Source organism: Schistocerca piceifrons, chromosome 9 (genome assembly GCF_021461385.2).
Source record: "Schistocerca piceifrons isolate TAMUIC-IGC-003096 chromosome 9, iqSchPice1.1, whole genome shotgun sequence".
Lineage (NCBI taxonomy): Eukaryota > Metazoa > Arthropoda > Insecta > Orthoptera > Acrididae > Schistocerca > Schistocerca piceifrons.
In genome coordinates this window covers 167,137,494-167,156,180 of record NC_060146.1, presented here as the reverse complement: position 1 = coordinate 167,156,180, position 18,687 = coordinate 167,137,494, and the positions used below count along the sequence as shown (strand labels likewise).

At 46.7% G+C, this 18,687-nt stretch overlaps 1 protein-coding gene across 1 annotated transcript in view; it reads left to right on the top strand.

Moving 5' to 3' along the window:
- Window positions 1-17,532, top strand: part of LOC124716813 (luciferin sulfotransferase-like) — an 80,160-nt gene extending 62,628 nt beyond the window's left edge. The window contains exons 4-6 of the mRNA XM_047243363.1: window positions 2,992-3,112; window positions 10,761-10,855; window positions 17,224-17,532. Of these exons, the coding sequence (XP_047099319.1) occupies window positions 2,992-3,112; window positions 10,761-10,855; window positions 17,224-17,532 (525 nt within the window). The remainder of the gene's footprint in view (window positions 1-2,991; window positions 3,113-10,760; window positions 10,856-17,223) is intronic.
- The last annotated feature ends 1,155 nt before the right edge of the window (window positions 17,533-18,687 follow it).

Genomic DNA, 18,687 nt, shown 5'->3' with positions numbered 1-18,687 from the left:
TAACTATCAACAAGCTGCCGCACACTCCCACCTTCACGCAGAGAGCTCTGACTCGAACGGAGCGTTGATGGGATTGATTACAGCAGTAGTCCCACCTGGCGGTGACTGCAGCTTGTAACATAAAGACATTATTCAACTTTAATACGTATTTTCCGGACAAACCTCATATATGACCTCCAGAATAGCTTCCTCAGCAGCTGGAGTATAGCGAGTCCGTGGATGACCTCTGTCACGCGATAGTGGGAGGAGAGAACCTGACACCCGAAGGTGCAGCTCCAGACGCCGAAACACATTTTATCTGGATGGCGTCGATTAGGATATCTAGCAGCATATTCATGAGTGGCAACACCAGCCTGGTTATCGGATGCACCAAGGAACGGAAGCATATCCACATAATCATCGTTTGTGTATGCCATACTGTAAGTAGGCTGTTTATGTTTTCTCTATGTAAGTAGGCTGTTTATGTTTTCTTATTGGCAACGTTATGTAGCGCTCAATATGAAAATCACCTATGTAAGTAGGCTGTTTATGTTTTCTTATTGGCAACGTTACGTAGCGCTCAATATGAAAATCACTGGCTGTGTTGTGTGCAGTCTGTGGCTGCTTTGCATTGTTGTAATACTCGCCATTGTAGTGTTAGGCAGCTGGCTGTGAACAGCGCGTAGCGTTGCGCAGTTGGAGGTGAGCCGCCAGCAGTGGTGGATGTGGGCAGAGAGATGGCGGAGTTTTGAAATTTGTCATGAACTGCTATATTTATATATGATGATATCAAGGTAAATACATTGTTTGTTCTCTATTAATATCTTTCATTTGCTAACTATCCCTATCAGTAGTTAGTGCCTTCCATAGTTTGAATCTTTTATTTAGCTGGCAGTAGTGGCGCTCGCTGTATTGCAGTAGCTTGAGCAGCGGAGATTTTTGTGAGGTAAGTGATTTGTGAAAGGTATAGTTTAATGTTAGTCAGGGCCATTCTTTTGTAGGGAATTTTGAAAGTAAGATTGCGTTGCGCTAACAAAATATTGTGTGTCAGTTTAAGCACAGTCATGTATAATTGTTCTAAGGGGACGTTTCAATACGTCTGTCACGCTGGTTTGGGGGTTTATGATGAGAAAATTCGATACGGGTATGCATGTAAGTTGCAATCTGTCACGGGCGCGTTAATTCTCCCGCACCTAGTCCCTGTCTGGTGGACAGCACATACAGTATAAATACACCGTCAGCCCTGAGCACTGTTCCACATAACGCACATTATCCCTTTGACAGATATGGTTCTGTATGATTCATCCCGACACCGCTAATTGTGAAATGTTCAGCTTCAAATTACGTTGTTCCCTAATGGTAATAGACGATGTCACCACAATCCCATCGATAGAATAACAATAATAATAATAATAATGCATTGAGAAACGGACTAAACAGCATGCGTTTACCAGAATCAGTGTTGAAAGGCATAATTAGTGGGACCATGGTGATAACACATACAAACAGTAACCGAGTTTGGACATTATTTGCAAAGCACGTTCTAGTCCTACTGGTAATGAATCCAGATTCTGTTTACAGCACCATGATGGTCGCATCCGTGTTTGGCGACATCGCAGTGAACGCTCATTGGAAGCGTGTATTCGTCATCACCATACTGGCGTATCACCCGGCGTGATGGTATGGGGTGCCATTGGTTACACGTCTCGGTCACTTCTTGTTTGCATTGACGGCACTTTGAACAGTGGACGTTACATTTCAGATGTGTTACGACCCGTGGCTCCACCCTTCATTCGACCCCTGCGAAACCATACATTTCAGCAGGATAATGCACGACCGCATGTTGCAGGTCCTGTACGGGCCTTTCTGGATACAGAAAATGTTCGACTGCTGCCCCGGCCAGCACATTCTCCAGATCTCTCACCAATTGAAAACGACTGGTCAATGGTGGCCTAGCAACTGGCTCGTCACAATACGCCAGTTACTACTCTTGATGAACTGTGATATCGTGTTGAAGCTGCATGGCAGCCATCCAAGCTCTGTTTGATTCAATGCCCAGGCGTATCAAGGCCGTTATTACGACCAGAGGTGGTTGTTCTGGGCACTGATTTCTCAGGATCTATGCACCCAAATTGCGTGAAAATGTAATCACATGTCAGTTCTAGTATAATATGTTTGTCCAATGAATACCCGTCCCTCATCTGCATTTCTTCTTGGTGTAGCAATTTTAATGGCCAGTAGTGTAGTATAAGAGAGCAACAGACTTCTGAATTTCACAGGTATTTTTCATTTTTCAATGTCTAAACACTTTAATCACATTTACGATTATTTTCGGTGTTGCAAATCGGACTTTTGAGAAGTATCATAAATTTCCAGGTATGTAAGTTCATCATCACTGAAAACACGGTGACATACTCATACAATTTATGAATTTTTTAAATAAAATGTGGAACGTTGAAAGAGTAATGAGTTGTTACACGAATCATGTAAAAGTAACTGATGCCCCTTACAAAGCAAAACGTAGTCTTGTTGATACAAATCTGTCTGTTTTCGGTCAGAGTATTGAAATGTGATAGAAGTTAATACAATACAGGGTAGCTAACACCCATATATGAAATGTGCGTTGCATCGCTACTTGAAAAATTAAGCCGGCCTCTGTGGCCGAGCGGTTCTAGGCCCTTCGGTCCGGAACCGCGCTGCTGCTGCAGTCGCAGGTTCGAATCCTGCCTCGGGCATGGCAGCGTGTGATGTCCTTAGGTTAGTTAGGTTTAAGTAGTTCTAAGTTCTAGGCGACTGATGACCTCAGATGTTAAGTTCCATAGTGCTTAGAGCCATTTGAACCATTTGAAAAATAAAAATGAACCGTTCGATGCCCCTTCTCGACAACCTATACTGGATTATACTGTACTACTGATAATCGTCCAACTTTGAAGGGTTATAAATCACAGGAGTATTTTTTGTCAAGGTTTTTTTTATTCTGTTCATCTAATTTGCTACTGTAATGTGTTACAGATAATCTACGTGGCTCGCAACGCAAAGGATGTCGTAGTATCTTACTACTATCACCACCGCCTGTGGAATGAGTGTACATTGACACTAGACGAGTTTGCTGAATGTTTCATGGAAAACGTAGGTAAGTAATCGACAGTACATCCTAAGCACACAAATTAAGAAAAAAGCTAATGAAGATGTCTACTCGTACTTCTAGGCCACGAGTCTTGGCTATTTTCTAGGTAAATTTGATGCAAACCTGAGCAATTTCCCAACGTGAACAGGCTGTCTATAATTAAAGTTCCAGATTGAAAACGCCGTAGAAAGAGAACCAATGCTCGGAATGACGTTAAATTTGAAGAGCATATTATTGATGCAGGGGGTAACGTCATGGGAAAAAATAATGAAAATTTTACCAACGGATGATGCTGTAAGCGTCTTAACTTAAACAGTGCTTGACAAATGAATCACAATACAACAGTTATGGTTTGAGTTGGACATCACACCAATCGGGCAGGTCAGTGTGCATAACTGCCAAAGTCCAGAGTCAACAGTTGTGACAGCTTTTCCGAGGTAAGCCAGTCCACCACGCCTATGTCGTACCACAGCGAATTGGAAAAAATAGGTTTGTCCTGGGGCCAAAAATCGCATAAACAGCAAAACGACATCTGTTTCTACGAGGGTTGAATGAAAAGTAATGCCCTCACTTTCGTTAATTGGGTTTGGATGGTAATAGTTTAATAAATCAAACGCAGATATAATCCTTAGAGTGCCATCTTTAATTACCGATATTCTCTTTTCCACATAATCGCCAGCCAATACATTTCTGACAACGATGAACAAGTTTTCTAAAGCCATCACAGAAGAAGTCGATACTGTGTTTCTGCAACCACAGTCTCGCAGTTCTCTCAACATCTTCAGCAGAAGCATAATGATGTTCCCCCACATCGTCTTTCGTTATAGGGAACAGATGGAAGTCAGACGGTGCTAAATCTGAACTGTATGGAGGATGCCGTACGGTGGTGAGATTCAGTCTCTGAAGTACTGCATCCGGGGTACTCATCGTGCACAGATCTTCCGATAACCAAGCAAAGCAATAATGTGAGCCACACGTTCTTGTGAAATGCCGATAGTGCTTGCAGTTTCTCTGTGAGTGATACGACGATCGACCTGAATCAATGTGTCAACATTTTGCTTGTGAAACTCGCTGATTGCTGTCACAGGATGTCCTACTCTTTGTTTGTCACTTGGGTCAGATGTTCCCACCTCAACATCTTTAAACTTACTCGCCCAACGATGCACAGTACTCACATCAACACAATCACCATAAACTGCTTTCATTCTCTGATGAATGTCGTTTGGGGTGACACGTTCTGCTGTCAAGAATTCAGCGGGTGCACGTTGCTTAAATCGTACAGGGTTCCACACTTTTACATTGTAACAACACAACCGTTCAATGCTATGGCTTCCCGACTGGGAAACAGTCGCCTGGTCAGATGAGCCCCAATTTCAGTTGGTACCAGCCGATGGCAGAGTTCGAGTGTGGCGCTGATCCCACGGAGCTATGGACCCATGTTGCCAAAAAGGCACTGTGCAAGCTGGTGGCGGCTCCATAATGGTATGGGCTGTGTTCACACGGAATGGACTGGGTCCTCTGGTGCACCTGAATGGTTATGTTCGGCTACTTGGAAACCATTTGCAGCCATTCATAGACTTCATGTTCCCAAACAACGTTGGAATTTTTATGGATGACAATGTGTCACATCAGTGGGCCACAACTGATCGCGATTGGCTCGAAGAACATTCTGGCAGTTCGAGCGAGTGATTTGGCAACCCATATCGCCCAACATGAATCACGTGGAATATTTATGGGTCATCAGGAGGTCACTTCCTGTACTAAATCATTCATCGCCAACATTGTCGCAGTTATGGACGGCTATAAGAGAAAGCATGGCTCAATATTTCTGCAGGGGACTGCGGGCTCTTAAAATTATAATTGAAATGATGGTGTGGTGGTGGCCCTCAACTACGTACCCTCCGACTCAGAACTGTCTAGGGGCTGCGATACGTAGTTGCCACATTACAGGCCAAATACTGCTGAGTGTACAGTATACGATAAGAATACATACATGAATCGAATGGCCGAAGGTTTCTGTGACTCAGCAATTGCGAATTATGAATGTAACACATAAATTTATAAATGAAAAATTGCAATTAAATAAAATCTGCAAGTACTATCTTAGCGACTTTAAATGATGAGTACGGTAGTAGAAGTACTTTTGAGAATGTGGTATATTTCTGCAAAACACTTATTGGTGAGGGTGGTGCAGCAATTAAATAAAATATAAGTTGAATAACAGGGAAACAATAGATTCCTACTTCACGTAATTAGTTATGAACAAGAACATAGCTGGCGAGATATTCACTTATAAAAGCGCACTACGTCTTCACTGCAGAAGCCACGGAAATCACACAAGAGCGCAGGTCGGCACTCTGAAATATTTCTCTCCTCCGCGACCACGCGCAAACTGCTCCACTGTCCAAGTCTTTCCATCGACCCCGCGCCCGTCGCACCGTCACGTCCATCACTTGCTGCGTCCTGTGCTGAACTCTCCATCGCGCCGCACTGTCCGAACTACCTCGTGTCCTCTCTGGAATCGATGCTCCTCCCCAACCTCCGTACGTCTCTCGATGTAACGAGCGCTGTGATTGGCTAGAGCGCTCCCGCCATGTCTCCAAGCCAACATCCACTCATAAACATGTTGAAACACACACCAAATACTGGATTTACATTTAAATAACTTGAAATAAAATAAATATTCCTACGGATGGGCCATAAACACTCTCTAACACACATTATTAAGTACCTAAACAAATTAAATTAAACATATATCAAAGGAACAGCAACAAAAAGTCGGTCAGTAGCCTAACGTGTCTGTGGTTTCTAAAACACAGTAAATATTTAACCAATTTCTTCATGAATAGTATATATCGGATATAAACAAAGACACGCCGGTCGGGTTGGCCGAGCGGTTCTAGGCACTACAGTCTGGAACCGCGCGACCGCTACAGTCGCAGGTTCGAATCCTGCCTCGGACATTGGACTGTGTGATGTCCTTAGTTAGATTTAAGTAGTTCTAAGTTCTAGGGGGCTGATGGCCTCAGAAGTTAAGTCCATAGTGCTCAAAGCCATTTGACCCATAACCAAAGACATAGACGAATAAATATATTTACAATCATGCTGCTACCGTTTTTTCGTGTAACTGTGGAGTACTTATGCCCTGACGCGATCGATAGTCATTGGCACTTTGACCTCCAATAACCCATGTACTATTCATGTTACATGCCTGTAACTTATACCAATTTAGGTTTATACTAATAGCTTTCTAAAGGCAAGTCGATCGACGAAATGGGATGAAGCGTTTAGATTTTGGAAATTCGTTGCTGGGTGTTACTTGTATAATTTATCGTCAGATACTAAACTGTAAACTAATAAAGATATTGGAAATCTGATTACACCATCAGAATCGTCGTGCAAATAATGGTCATGTATATGTTTCTTTTTGAGGTATCATGATTCATCTGGCTACTATTAATTTCTATACGAACTGTGAAATGACTGCCATTAAGGTCTCACAAAGTCCGCCATCTTTGGCCCTCCCGGCGTGTCTCGTCCACCTACACAGCGTCACCATGGAATACCCAGCCGCGTGGTCCGGCCGTTGTGCGGCATCACGCGGTTGCTAAGTCAACGTTCGGCACCACGCGGCTGCTGCTGGGCCGCTCGGCCACGCTGACTCTCAACTTAGAATATTTTCAGGGCGCTACGACCCGCCCGTTTCCTCACAGGACTTCCAACGACTTGTTGAGTTCACGCCACGGCTCTCCACCAAGCCGGGCAAAAGGAGACCCAAGGAGGTATCCCATGATTTCTGCCACGTCAGTGAAGTTAGAACAATACGAGGTGCATTCAAGTTCTAAGGCCTCCGATTTTTTTTCTAATTAACTACTCACCCGAAATCGATGAAACTGGCGTTAATTCTCGACGTAATCGCCCTGCAGACGTACACATTTTTCACAACGCCGACGCCATGATTCCATGGCAGCGGTGAAGGCTTCTTTACGAGTCCGTTTTGACCACTGGAAAATCGCTGAGGCAATAGCAGCATGGCTGGTGAATGTGCGGCCACGGAGAGTGTCTTTCATTGTTGGAAAAAGCCAAAAGTCACTAGGAGCCAGGTCAGGTGAGTAGGGAGCATGAGGAATCACTTCAAAGTTGTTATCACGAAGAAACTGTTGCGTAACGTTAGCTCGATGTGCGGGTGCGTTGTCTTGGTGAAACAGCACACGCACAGCCCTTCCCGGACGTTTTTGTTGCAGTGCAGTTGTTCTTCAAAACATTTTCGTAGGATGCACCTGTTACCGTAGTGCCCTTTGGAACGCAATGGGTAAGGATTACGCCCTCGCTGTCCCAGAACATGGACACCATCATTTTTTCAGCACTGGCGGTTACCCGAAATTTTTTTGGTGGCAGTGAATCTGTGTGCTTCCATTGAGCCGACTGGCACTTTGTTTCTGGATTGAAAAGTGGCATCCACATCTCAACTATTGTCACAACCGACGAAAAGAAAGTCCCATTCATGCTGTCGTTGCGCATCAACATTGCTTGGCAACATGCCACACGGGCAGCCGTGTGGTCGTCCATCAGCATTCGTGGCACCCACCTGAATGACACTTTTCGCATTTTCAGGTCGTCATGCAGGATTGTGTGCACAGAACCCACAGAAATGCCAACTCTGGAGGCGATCTGTTCAACAGTCATTCGGCGATCCCCCAAAACAATTCTCTGCACTTTCTCGATCATGTCGTCAGACCCGCTTGTGCGAGCCCGAGGTTGTTTCGGTTTGTTGTCACACGATGTTCTGCCTCCATTAAACTGTCGCACCCACGAACGCACTTTCGACACATCCATAACTCCATCACCACATGTGAATTTCAATTGGTTTCACACCACACAAATTCCGAAAACGAATGATTGCACGCTGTTCAAGTAAGGAAAACGTCGCCATTTTAAGTATTTAAAACAGTTCTCATTCTCGCCGCTGGCGGTAAAATACCATCTGCCGTACAGTACTGCCACCTCTGGGACGTGTTGACAATGAACGCGGCCTCATTTTAAAACAATGCGCATGTTTCTATCTCTTTCTAGTCCAGAGAAAAAAATCGGAGGCCTCAGAACTTGAATGCACCTCGTATTTCTGCAATTAATTGATAACCTATGTAGTGAAATTTAGTGAGCTCACTGGCGCCGTAAGCTAGCAACATGCGAAATATGAACATATTCCAGAGTTGGTCTTCTTTAGGGTGAATCTGCTGATCTGCTGATGGCTTTTTGCTGAAATCCCCTCGGCAGTTTATCACGCGGTTGGATCTGTTCATGTAGCGTAGCGCGCAGAGCGATACCTTTTGGGACGTGGACCAAGCGAGGTGCTCCACTGGTTAGTACATTGGACTGGCATTCGGGAGGAAGACAGTTCAAACACGTCTCTGGCCATCCAGATTTAAGTTTCCGTGATTTTCCTAAATCGCTCCAGACAAATGCTGGGATTTTCCTTTGAAAGGTCGGCCGGGGTGGCCGAGCAGTTCTAGGCGCTACGGTCTTGAACCGCGCGACCGCCACGGTCGCAGGCTCGAATCCTGCCTCGGGCATGGATGTGTGTGATGTCCCTAGGTTAGTTACGTTTAAGTAGTTCCAAGTTCTAGGGGACTGATGACCTCAGAAGTTAAGTCCCATAGTGCTCAGAGCCATTTGAACCTTTGAAAGGACGCGGCATATTTCTTTCCCCATCCTTGATACTATCCAAGCTTGTAGCTTGTGCTCCGTCTCCAATGTCAATCTCGACGGGGCGTTAAACCCACTCTTCATTCCTTTTTCCTTTCGTGGGACGCGGACGTAGGCTGGGAGCAGTTGCGCGGTGGACTAATGACCGTCATTCTGGTACACCGGTTCCCCACGGTCGTTTAGGCAAAGGGTGGGCTGCTGCCAAAACGCTAACTGAATACATACGATACACGAACAGCTACAACACGATAACACAAGAGACAAAGTTCACACGATTCATAGCCAGATGGCGTCCTATCCTTAGGTTCATTGACCACTACGGCACCCGACCAAAAAGTTAAACAAAAATAAATTTTGCCAAATCGTGAAAAAAGCGGATCGTGTGCCAGACGGAATAGATGCTAAAGAAAAGTGTGAAAGACTGCATCCTACGTTCGTTTTAGAGTGTAAGGGAGGTCATACAGTACTGGCCTTAAAATTGCTACACCACGAAGATGACGTGCTACAGAAGCGAAACTTAACCGACAGGAAGAAGATGCTGTGATATTCAAATGATTAGCTTTTCAGAGCATTCACACAAGGTTGGCACCGGTGGCGACACATACAACGTGCTGACATAAGGAAAGTTTCCCACCCATTTCTCATACATAAACAGCAGTTGACCCGCGTTGCCTGGTGAAAAGTTGTTGAAATGCCTCGTGTAAGGAGGAGAAATGCGTACCATCACGTTTCCGACTTTGATAAAGGTCGGATTGTAGCCTATCGCGATTGCGGCTTATCGTATCGTGACATTGCTGCTCGTGTTGGTAGAGATCCAATGACTGTTAGCAGAATATCGAATCGGTGGGTTCAGGAGAGTAATAGGGAACGCCGTGCTGGATCCCAACGGCCTCGTATCACTAGCAGTCGAGATGACAGGCATCTTATCCGCATGGCTGTAATGGATCGTGCAACCACGTCTCGATCCCTGAGTCAACAGATGGGGACGCTTGCAAGACAACAACCATCCGCACGAACAGTTCGACGACGTTTGCAGCAGCATAGACTATCAGCTCATAGACCATGGCTGCGGTCACCCTTGACGCTGCATCACAGACAGGAGCGCCTGCAATGGTGTACTCAACGACGAACCTGGGTGTACGAATGGCAAAAAGTCATTTTTTCGGATGAAGCCAGGTTCTGTTTACAGTATCATGATGGTCGCATCCGTGTTTGGCGACATCGCGGTGAACGCACATTGGAAGCGTGGATTCGTCATCGCCATACTGGCGATTCACCCGGCGCGATGGTATGGGGTGTCATTGGTTACACGCCTCGGTCACCTCTTGTTCGCATTGACGGCACTTAGAGCAGTGGACGTTACATTTCAGATGTGTTACGACCCGTGGCTCTACTCTTCATTAGAGCCCTGCGAAACCCTACATTTCAGCAGGATAATGCACGACTGCATGATGCAGGTCCTCTGCGGGCCTTTCTGGGTACAGAAAATGTTCGATTGCTGCCCCGGCCAGCACATTCTCCAGATCTCTCACCAATAGTAAACGTCTGGTCAATGGTGGCCGAGCAACTGGCTCGTCACAATACGCCAGTCACTACTCTTGATGAACTGTGGTATCGTGTTGAAGCTGCATGGGCAGCTGTACCTGTACACGCCATCCAAGCTCTGTTTGACTCAATGTCCAGGCCTATCAAGGCCGTTGTTAAGGCCAGAGGTGGTTGTTCTGGGTACTGATTTCTCAGGATCTATGCTCCCAAATTGCGTGAAAATGTAATCACATGTCAGTTCTAGTATAATATATTTGTCCAATGACTACCCGTTTATCATCTGCATTTCTTCTTGGTGTAGAAATTTTAATGGCCAGTAGTGTACTTTTAAAAGACTTTATATGAAATTGCTGCTTTACTATTTCATTCTATTCGTGGTATGTTCTTTTGCTTCATGTTCCAGTTTCGTACCTGCCTTTCTGGGACCACATCCTCGCATTCTGGCGGCTGAGGAATGAACCAAACATCTTGTTCTACAGTTACGAGGATATGAAAACCGTACGTACATGTGTACATATTATGCACCAGAGAAAATAACATATGAAGAGAGACACAACATAGACGGAAGAAATCTTTTTTTTCCTTTTCAGAAGAACTCTTTCATCGTCCTTCTCACTACATATAAAGACAATTAGGTTGTCAACTAACGTTGCCCACAACAAAGAATTTTGAAACTCACCATTTATCTAAACAAATCTGCTACGATGGCGTGAGTGCGCCTCTTTCTGCGTGAGCTTAGTTTAGCACACACCAGGAGAAGACAACTTAATTCCCGTCTGCACTCTTCATTCATGTAAGACAACTGATAAAGAGATGGCACCGGAGATAATATTGCTCTAGTGAGCGACTAATCCGTGGTAAAGGATGCCTGGCGAGGAAAATAAAGATGAAGACGGCAGATAAAACATGAAAACTACATGGAAAGTTATATACGCTGCAGCGAGGTGCCATGTATTGCTAGGTCCACCTTTGCAAACTACAACTATTTATGCTTTTGCTTTTATTCCCGAAACATATTTGAACACAGCTGCGTCATCTTCTGTGCGTGCTGTTTATCGATAGATACGTAATTCCATTCGGGGTGCTGCATCAGCATTGAAATACACTGAAGCGCCATAGAAATTGGCACACGCATGCGTATTCAGATACAGGGGCATGTAAACAGGCAGAATCCGGCGCTGAAGTCTGCAACGCTGAATGAGACAACAAGTGTCTGTAGCAGTTGTTAGATCGGTTACTGCTGCTACAATGGACGGTTATCAAGATTTAAGTGTTATAGTCGGCGCATGAGCGATGGGAGACAGCATCTCCGAGGGAACGATGAAGTGGCGACCTTCCCGTACGACCATTTCACGAGTGTACCGTGAATATTAGGAATCTTGCAAAACATCAAATCTCCGACATCGCTGCGGACGGAAAAGGATCCTGCAAGAACGGGTTCAACAACGACTGAAGAGAATCGTTCAACGGGACAGAAGTGCAACCCTTCCGCAAATTGCTGCAGATTTCAATGCTGGGCCATCAACAAGTGTCAGCGTGCGAACCATTCAACGAAACATCATCGATATGGGATTTCGGGACCGAATTCCCACTTTTGTACGCTTGATGACTGCACGACACAAAGCTTTACGCCTCGACTGGGCCCGTCAACATCGACATTGGACTGTTGATGACTGGAAGAATGTTGCCTGGTCGGACGAGTCTAGTTTCAGATTGTATCGACCGGATGGACGTGTACGGGTGTGGAGACATCCTCATGAATCCATGAACCCTGCATGTCAGCAGGGGACCGTTCAAGATGGTGGAGGCTCTGTAATGGTGTGGGGCGTATGTAGTTGGTGTGATATGGGACCCCTGATACGTCTAGATTCGACTCTGACAGGTAACACATACGTAAGCACCCTGTCTGATCACTTGCATCCATTTATGTCCATTCTGCATTACGATGGATCTGGGCAATTCCAACAGGACAATGCGACACCCTACACGTCCAGAATTGCTGCAGAGTGGCTCCAGGAACTCTCTTCTGAGTTTGAACTCGCCAGGCATAAACATTATTGAGCATTTCTGGGATGCCTTTGCAATGTGCTGTTCAGAAGTGATCTCCACTTCCTCGTACTCTTACAGATTTATGGACAGCCCTGCAAGATTCGTGGTGTCAATTCCCTCCCGCACAATTTCAGACATTAGTCGTGTTGCGGCACTTCAGCTTGCTCGCGGGGGCCCTACACGATATTAGGCAAGTGTACCAGTTTCTTTGGCTTTTCACTATACGTTTCGCGAGTGATTTAATTAATCGTAATGATGTTTTCAACCTCGATAAAATGTGGAATTTGGCAGTGCTAATAGTTAGCCCTCATAGACAACAGCACTGTCCCCTTTGTCAACCATAATTTGACACACATCCTCTACAGAGGGCGCAACGGTAGCGTAAGAGGTGTGTTCAAAAAGTGACGGCATTTTTTTTTTATTTCGCTGGCTTTCCCATATTTTTATATCTTGTTGGCACACGTATTCCTGATGTACGTTTGCATTTTCATCTGTTTTGAATATTTAATTTATTGTTGACATTCGGAAACGTTCGAGTCTCGGACCGGCACACAGTTTTAATCTGCCAGGAAGTTTCATATCAGCGCACACTCCGCTGCAGAGTGAAAATCTCATTCTGGAAACATCCCCCAGGCTGTGGCAAAGCCATGTCTCCGCAATATCCTTTCTTTCAGGAGTGCTAGTTCTGCAAGGTTCGCAGGAGAGCTTCTGTAAAGTTTGGAAGGTAGGAGACGAGGTACTGGCAGAAGTAAAGCTGTGAGCACCGGGCGTGAGTCGTGCTTGGGTAGCTCAGTTGGTAGAGCACTTGCCCGCGAAAGACAAAGGTCCCGAGTTCGAGTCTCGGTCCGGCACACAGTTTTAAACTGCCAGGAAGTTTCATATCAGCGCACACTCCGCTGCAGACTTAAAATCTCATTATGACTGCCTGCTTGATAGCTTGTCAGTCCATCTTTGGAACGAAGTTCTTCACTGATTCTGTGCGCCAGGCTCCAACAATTCGTTGGTACTTTTGTGCAGGTATGTGGTATTAGATGTTTACGCACAGATCACATAATTCGCGTAAATAACGGGCCGGTAATTTTCGTATGCGGTGACGGCGCCCGATAGTGACCCAGATGGGTTCCACAGCATTTACATCAGGCGAATTTAGTCGCGGAGACATCAACGTGAGTTCACGATAATGCTCCTCAAACTACTGCAGCACTGTTCTGGCTCCGAGACACTGACAAGTTGAATCGCCGTCGGGGAAGACATCAAGCATGAAAGGATGCTGCTGGTTCGCAGCACGGAAGAATGTCTCAAGTATCCCACCAGTCTGTGTCCCTGGCGCGCAACACATTTTGAGGCGCCATTCACCTCTTGACGGCGTTTATGGAGACGACCATCCACCAAATCCAGAAAAAATGCGATTCACCCCGAAGATCCGATATATTTCCATTGATCAACGCTTCCGATCTATCCGATAACATATGCGGTTGGACAGAAAGTTTTCTAACAGACAGGAAGCAGTATGTCCTCCTGAACGGGGTGACTTCAACAGAAACAAGTGTAACTTCAGGTGCGCCCCAGGGCAGCGTAATAGACCCTCTGCTTTTTACGACTTACATAAATGATCTGGTTGATGGTGCTGACAGCGGCCTTAGACTGTTTGCCAATGATACTGTAGTCTACAGGAAAGTAGTGTCACACGAAAGTTGTGAACAAACAATGAGGATTTGCAGAAAATAAATGCGTGGTGTAAAGACTGGCAGTTATATCTCAATATTAGTAAGTGTAACTTACTGCGTATAACAAGGCGAAAATCCCCATTAATATACGAGTACAAAATAAATGCCCAGTCTTTGGAAGCGGTAACGTCCGTCAAGTATTTGGATGTGACTATTCGAAATGATCTCAAGTGGAATGATCCGATAACACAAGTAACGGGTAAGGCTAACTCTAGATTGCGTTTTATTGGTAGAATCCTGAAGCGATGCAGTTCGTCAACAAAGGAAATAGCTTACAATACGTTAGTTCGTCCACTCTTGGAGTATTGTTCGTCTGTATGGGACCCTTGTCAGTTGGGTCTGATTCAAGAGATTGAGAAGGGTCGAAGAAGAGCGGCAAGATTCGTGACTGGCAGATTTAGCCATCGCGAGAGCGTTACAAATCTCATAGAAAGTTTGAAGTGGGGCACGCTTGCAGATAGACGGCGCGCTAAACAGAAGGGGCTGCTTACTAAATTCGGAGATCCGATTTTCACCAAGGATACAGAGCATATATTATTACCACAAACTTTCAAATCGCGCAATGATCACCGTTCAAAGATAAGGGAAATAAGAGCTCGTACTGAGGCGTTCAGACAGTCGTTTTTCCAACGGGCGATCCGCGAGTGGAGCAGGGGGGGGGGGGGGGGGGTATATGACTTTGGCGCGAATTGTGCCCTCCGCCACACACCGCTAGGTAGCTAGCGGTGTATATATGTAGATGTAGAATGCCGATGGTCCCATGCCTACTGCACTCGTAACTGACGATGTCGTTGTGACGACATGTGAACACGTAGGGGTAGTCTGCTGCGAAGATTCATGTTCAACAAATGTACGATGAAAGGTGTGCTCCGAAACACTAGTGCGTGCGCCAACATTGTGCTCTCTCGGCAGAAACACGACAGATCACCATCTGTCCAACTTTACAGAGCAGACAACCTTCGAAGCCCACGTTCTGTTAACAACTGAGGTCATCAGTTCCGTAGACGCAGAACGAGTTAAACCTATCTAACGTAAGGACATCCATGCCCGAGGAAGCATTCGAGCTTGCGACTGTAGCGGCAGCGCGGTTCCGGACTGAAGCGGCTAGAACCTCTCGGCCACAACGGCCGGCACTTGTTGATGGCCCAGCGTTGAAATCTGCAACAATTTGCGGAAGGCTTGCACTTCGGTAACGTTGAACGATTCTCTTCAGTCGTCGTTGGTCCCGTTCTTGCAGGCTCGTTTTCCGGCCGCAGCGATGCCGCAGATTTTATGTTTTACCGGATTTCTGATATTCACGGAACACCCGTCAAATGGCCGTACGGGAAAATCGCCACGTCATCGCTGCCTCGGAGATGATATGACCAATCGTTCGTGTGCCGACTATAACACCATGCTTAAATCTTGACGATTTGCCATTGTAGCAACAGTAACCGATCTAACAACTGCGCCAGACACTTGTCTTATATAGGCCTTGCCGATCGCAGCGCCTTATTCTGCCTGTTTACATACACCACTGGCCATTAAAATTGCTACACCAAGAAGAAAAAATATTATACTAGACTGACATGTGATTACATTTTCACGCAATTTGGGTGCATAGATCCTGAGAAATCGGTACCCACAGCAACCAACTCTGGCCGTAATAACGGCCTTGATACGCCTGGGCATTGAGTCAAACAGAGCTTGGATGGCGTGTACAGGTACAGCTGCCCATGCAGCTTCAACACGATACCACAGTTCATCAAGAGTAGTGACTGGCGTATTATGACGAACCAATTGCTCGGCCACCATTGACCAGACGTTTTCAATTGGTGAGAGTTCTGGACATATGTGCTGGCCAGGGCAGAAGTCGAACATTTTCTGTATCCACAAAGGCCCTTACTGGTCCTGCAACATGCGGTCGTGCATTATCCTGCTGATATGTAGGGTTTCGTAGGGATCGAATGAAAGGTAGAGCCACGGGTCGTAATGCATCTAAAATGTAACGTCCACTGTTCTAAGTGCCATCAATGCGAACAAGAGGTAACCGAGACACGTAATCAATGGCACCCCATACCATCACGCCGGGTGATACGCCAGTACGGCGATGACGAATACACGCTTCCAATGTGCGTTCACCGCGATGTCGTCAAACACGGATGCGACCGTCATTATGCTGTAAACAGAACCTGGATTCGTCCGAAAAAATGAAGTTTTGCCATTCGTGCACCGCGATGTCGTCAAACACGGATGCGCCCGTCATTATGCTGTAAACAGAACCTGGATTCGTCCGAAAAAATGAAGTTTTGCCATTCGTGCACCCAGGTTCGTCGCTGAGTACACCATCGCAGGCGCTCCTGTCTATGATGCAGCGTCAAGGGTAACGGCAGCCACGGTCTCCAAGCTGATAGTCCATGCTGCTGCAAACGTCGTCGAACTCTTCGTGCAGATGGTTGTTGTCTTGCAAACGTCCCCATCTGTTGACTCAGGGACCGAGACGTGGCTGCACGATCCGTTACAGCCATGCGGATAAGATGCCTGTCATCTCGACTGCTAGTGATACGAGGCCGTTGGGAACCAGCGCGGCGTTCCGTATTACCCTCCTGAACCCACCGATTCCACATTCTGCTAACAGTCATTGGATCTCGACAAACGCGAGCAGCAGTGTCGCGATACAATAAACCGCAATCGCGATAGGCTACAATCCGACCTTTATCAAAGTCGGAAACGTGATGGTAAGCTTTTCTCCTCCTTACACGAGGCATCACAACAACGCTTGACCAGGCAATGCTGGTCAACTGCTGTTTGTGTATGAGAAATCGGTTGGAAACTTTCCTCATGTCAGCACGTTGTATGTGTCGCCACCGGTGCCAACCTTGTGCGAATGCTCTGAAAAGCTAATTATTGTATTTTACAGCATCTTCTTCCTGTCGGTTAAATTTCGCGTCTGTAGCACGTCATCTTCGTGGTATAGCATTGTTAATGGGCATCAGTGTCTATCTGTACTGGAATACGCATGCCTATACCAGGTTCTTTGTCGCTTCAGTGTAAATACGCACTGTGGCGAGGTTCCCACGAAGCTATACGGGTGTACGTCTGACCTTGCAGGACCTGGCTGCCGTGGTGCGCAAGGTAGCAGACTTCCTGGAGAGGCCCGTGCCGGCCGAGAAACTGCCGCAGCTGCTGGACCACCTCAGCTTCCAGAAGATGCGCGACAACCGCGCCGTCAACTTCGAGGGCCTGGTGGACGACCAGCGCGTGGGGGTCGGACTGCGGCCCACCTCGGCCGACCAGACCTTCATGCGCAGCGGCAAGGTGGGCGACGGCCGCTCCAGGCTCTCCCCGGAGATCCAGCGGCGGGTGGACGCCTGGACGCGTGCCTGCCTCGAGGGCTCCGGATACGATGGGCCACGCTGACGCCGGCCGACGTTATCCTCACAACGCGTCCAGCCTTTCACCCTCTCCTATGTACATCAACAAACCCAAATAAAACTATTTTCTGTAAACAGTGGTGCACAGATTCAATATACTTAAAGAACGGCGTCATGAAACTACCAGAAGATGGCTTAACTTGCTGACAGAATTAGATCTAACCTCGTGCAATAAACCATTACACCACACAGTCGTGAATGAGCGACCACAATTAAAATGCCAAAACTACACCTCCCATCGGACAGTAACGAGAGGAGGAGGAAAGAACACTGTCTTCAATTACACCGGTGCCAGGGAAAGGAAACCCGGTCGCCGGAGGCCACAAGGCAGAAGAGACGCTGGTTACACTAAATTATTGCTTAATGATTAAACCTTCCACGATCTTAACTTGCAATTATCCTCGAACACGCAGTACACGACCTCTGATGGCAAGGATCCACACATCCGACTGCCGGCCGGTGTGGCCGTGCGGTTCTGGCGCTTCAGTCTGGAACCGCGTGACCGCTACGGTCGCAGGTTCGAATCCTGCCTCGGACATGGAGTCCTTAGGTTGGTTATGTTTAAGTAGTTCTAAGTTCTAGGGGACTGATGACCACAAATGTTAAGTCCCATAGTGCTCAGAGCCGTCTGAACACATTCGACCGCGCACGCGTCGCCAGCGTACCCAACACGCCACGGTCACGCGACAACACGCTCTGTCACCGGAGTTCACGTCTTCTCTGCAACGTTGACGGGTAGTGACCGCTCCTTCATCTTAGCTGTCTCCTTTTTAAACTCCAGTGTTGAAATGGAGGAGTTAAAGAAGCTTGTTAACGTCCCACCAAGGTGAAATGAACAGCAACTACTCGTGGGGCGATTCTGTATACAACCAACCCGCAGGGAGCTCTTCCGTCAACTCGACCCGCTGCTTACACACTACCGACATACATCACGTGGCGACTCGGTACAGCCGACCACGCCTGCTTCGCGCTGGAGAGCCACACTGCCCTCCCGTGTCCACCACACACTCTCTGAGCGCAACGCCCCTACTTCCGCGCCACCACACGACGTTACAACCGGTCAAAGATCTCACTTCCTCCATAGCAGTTTCACGGAAGCAAAAACGCAGATATCGATAGCAGAGGGAAAAGACAACCAGGC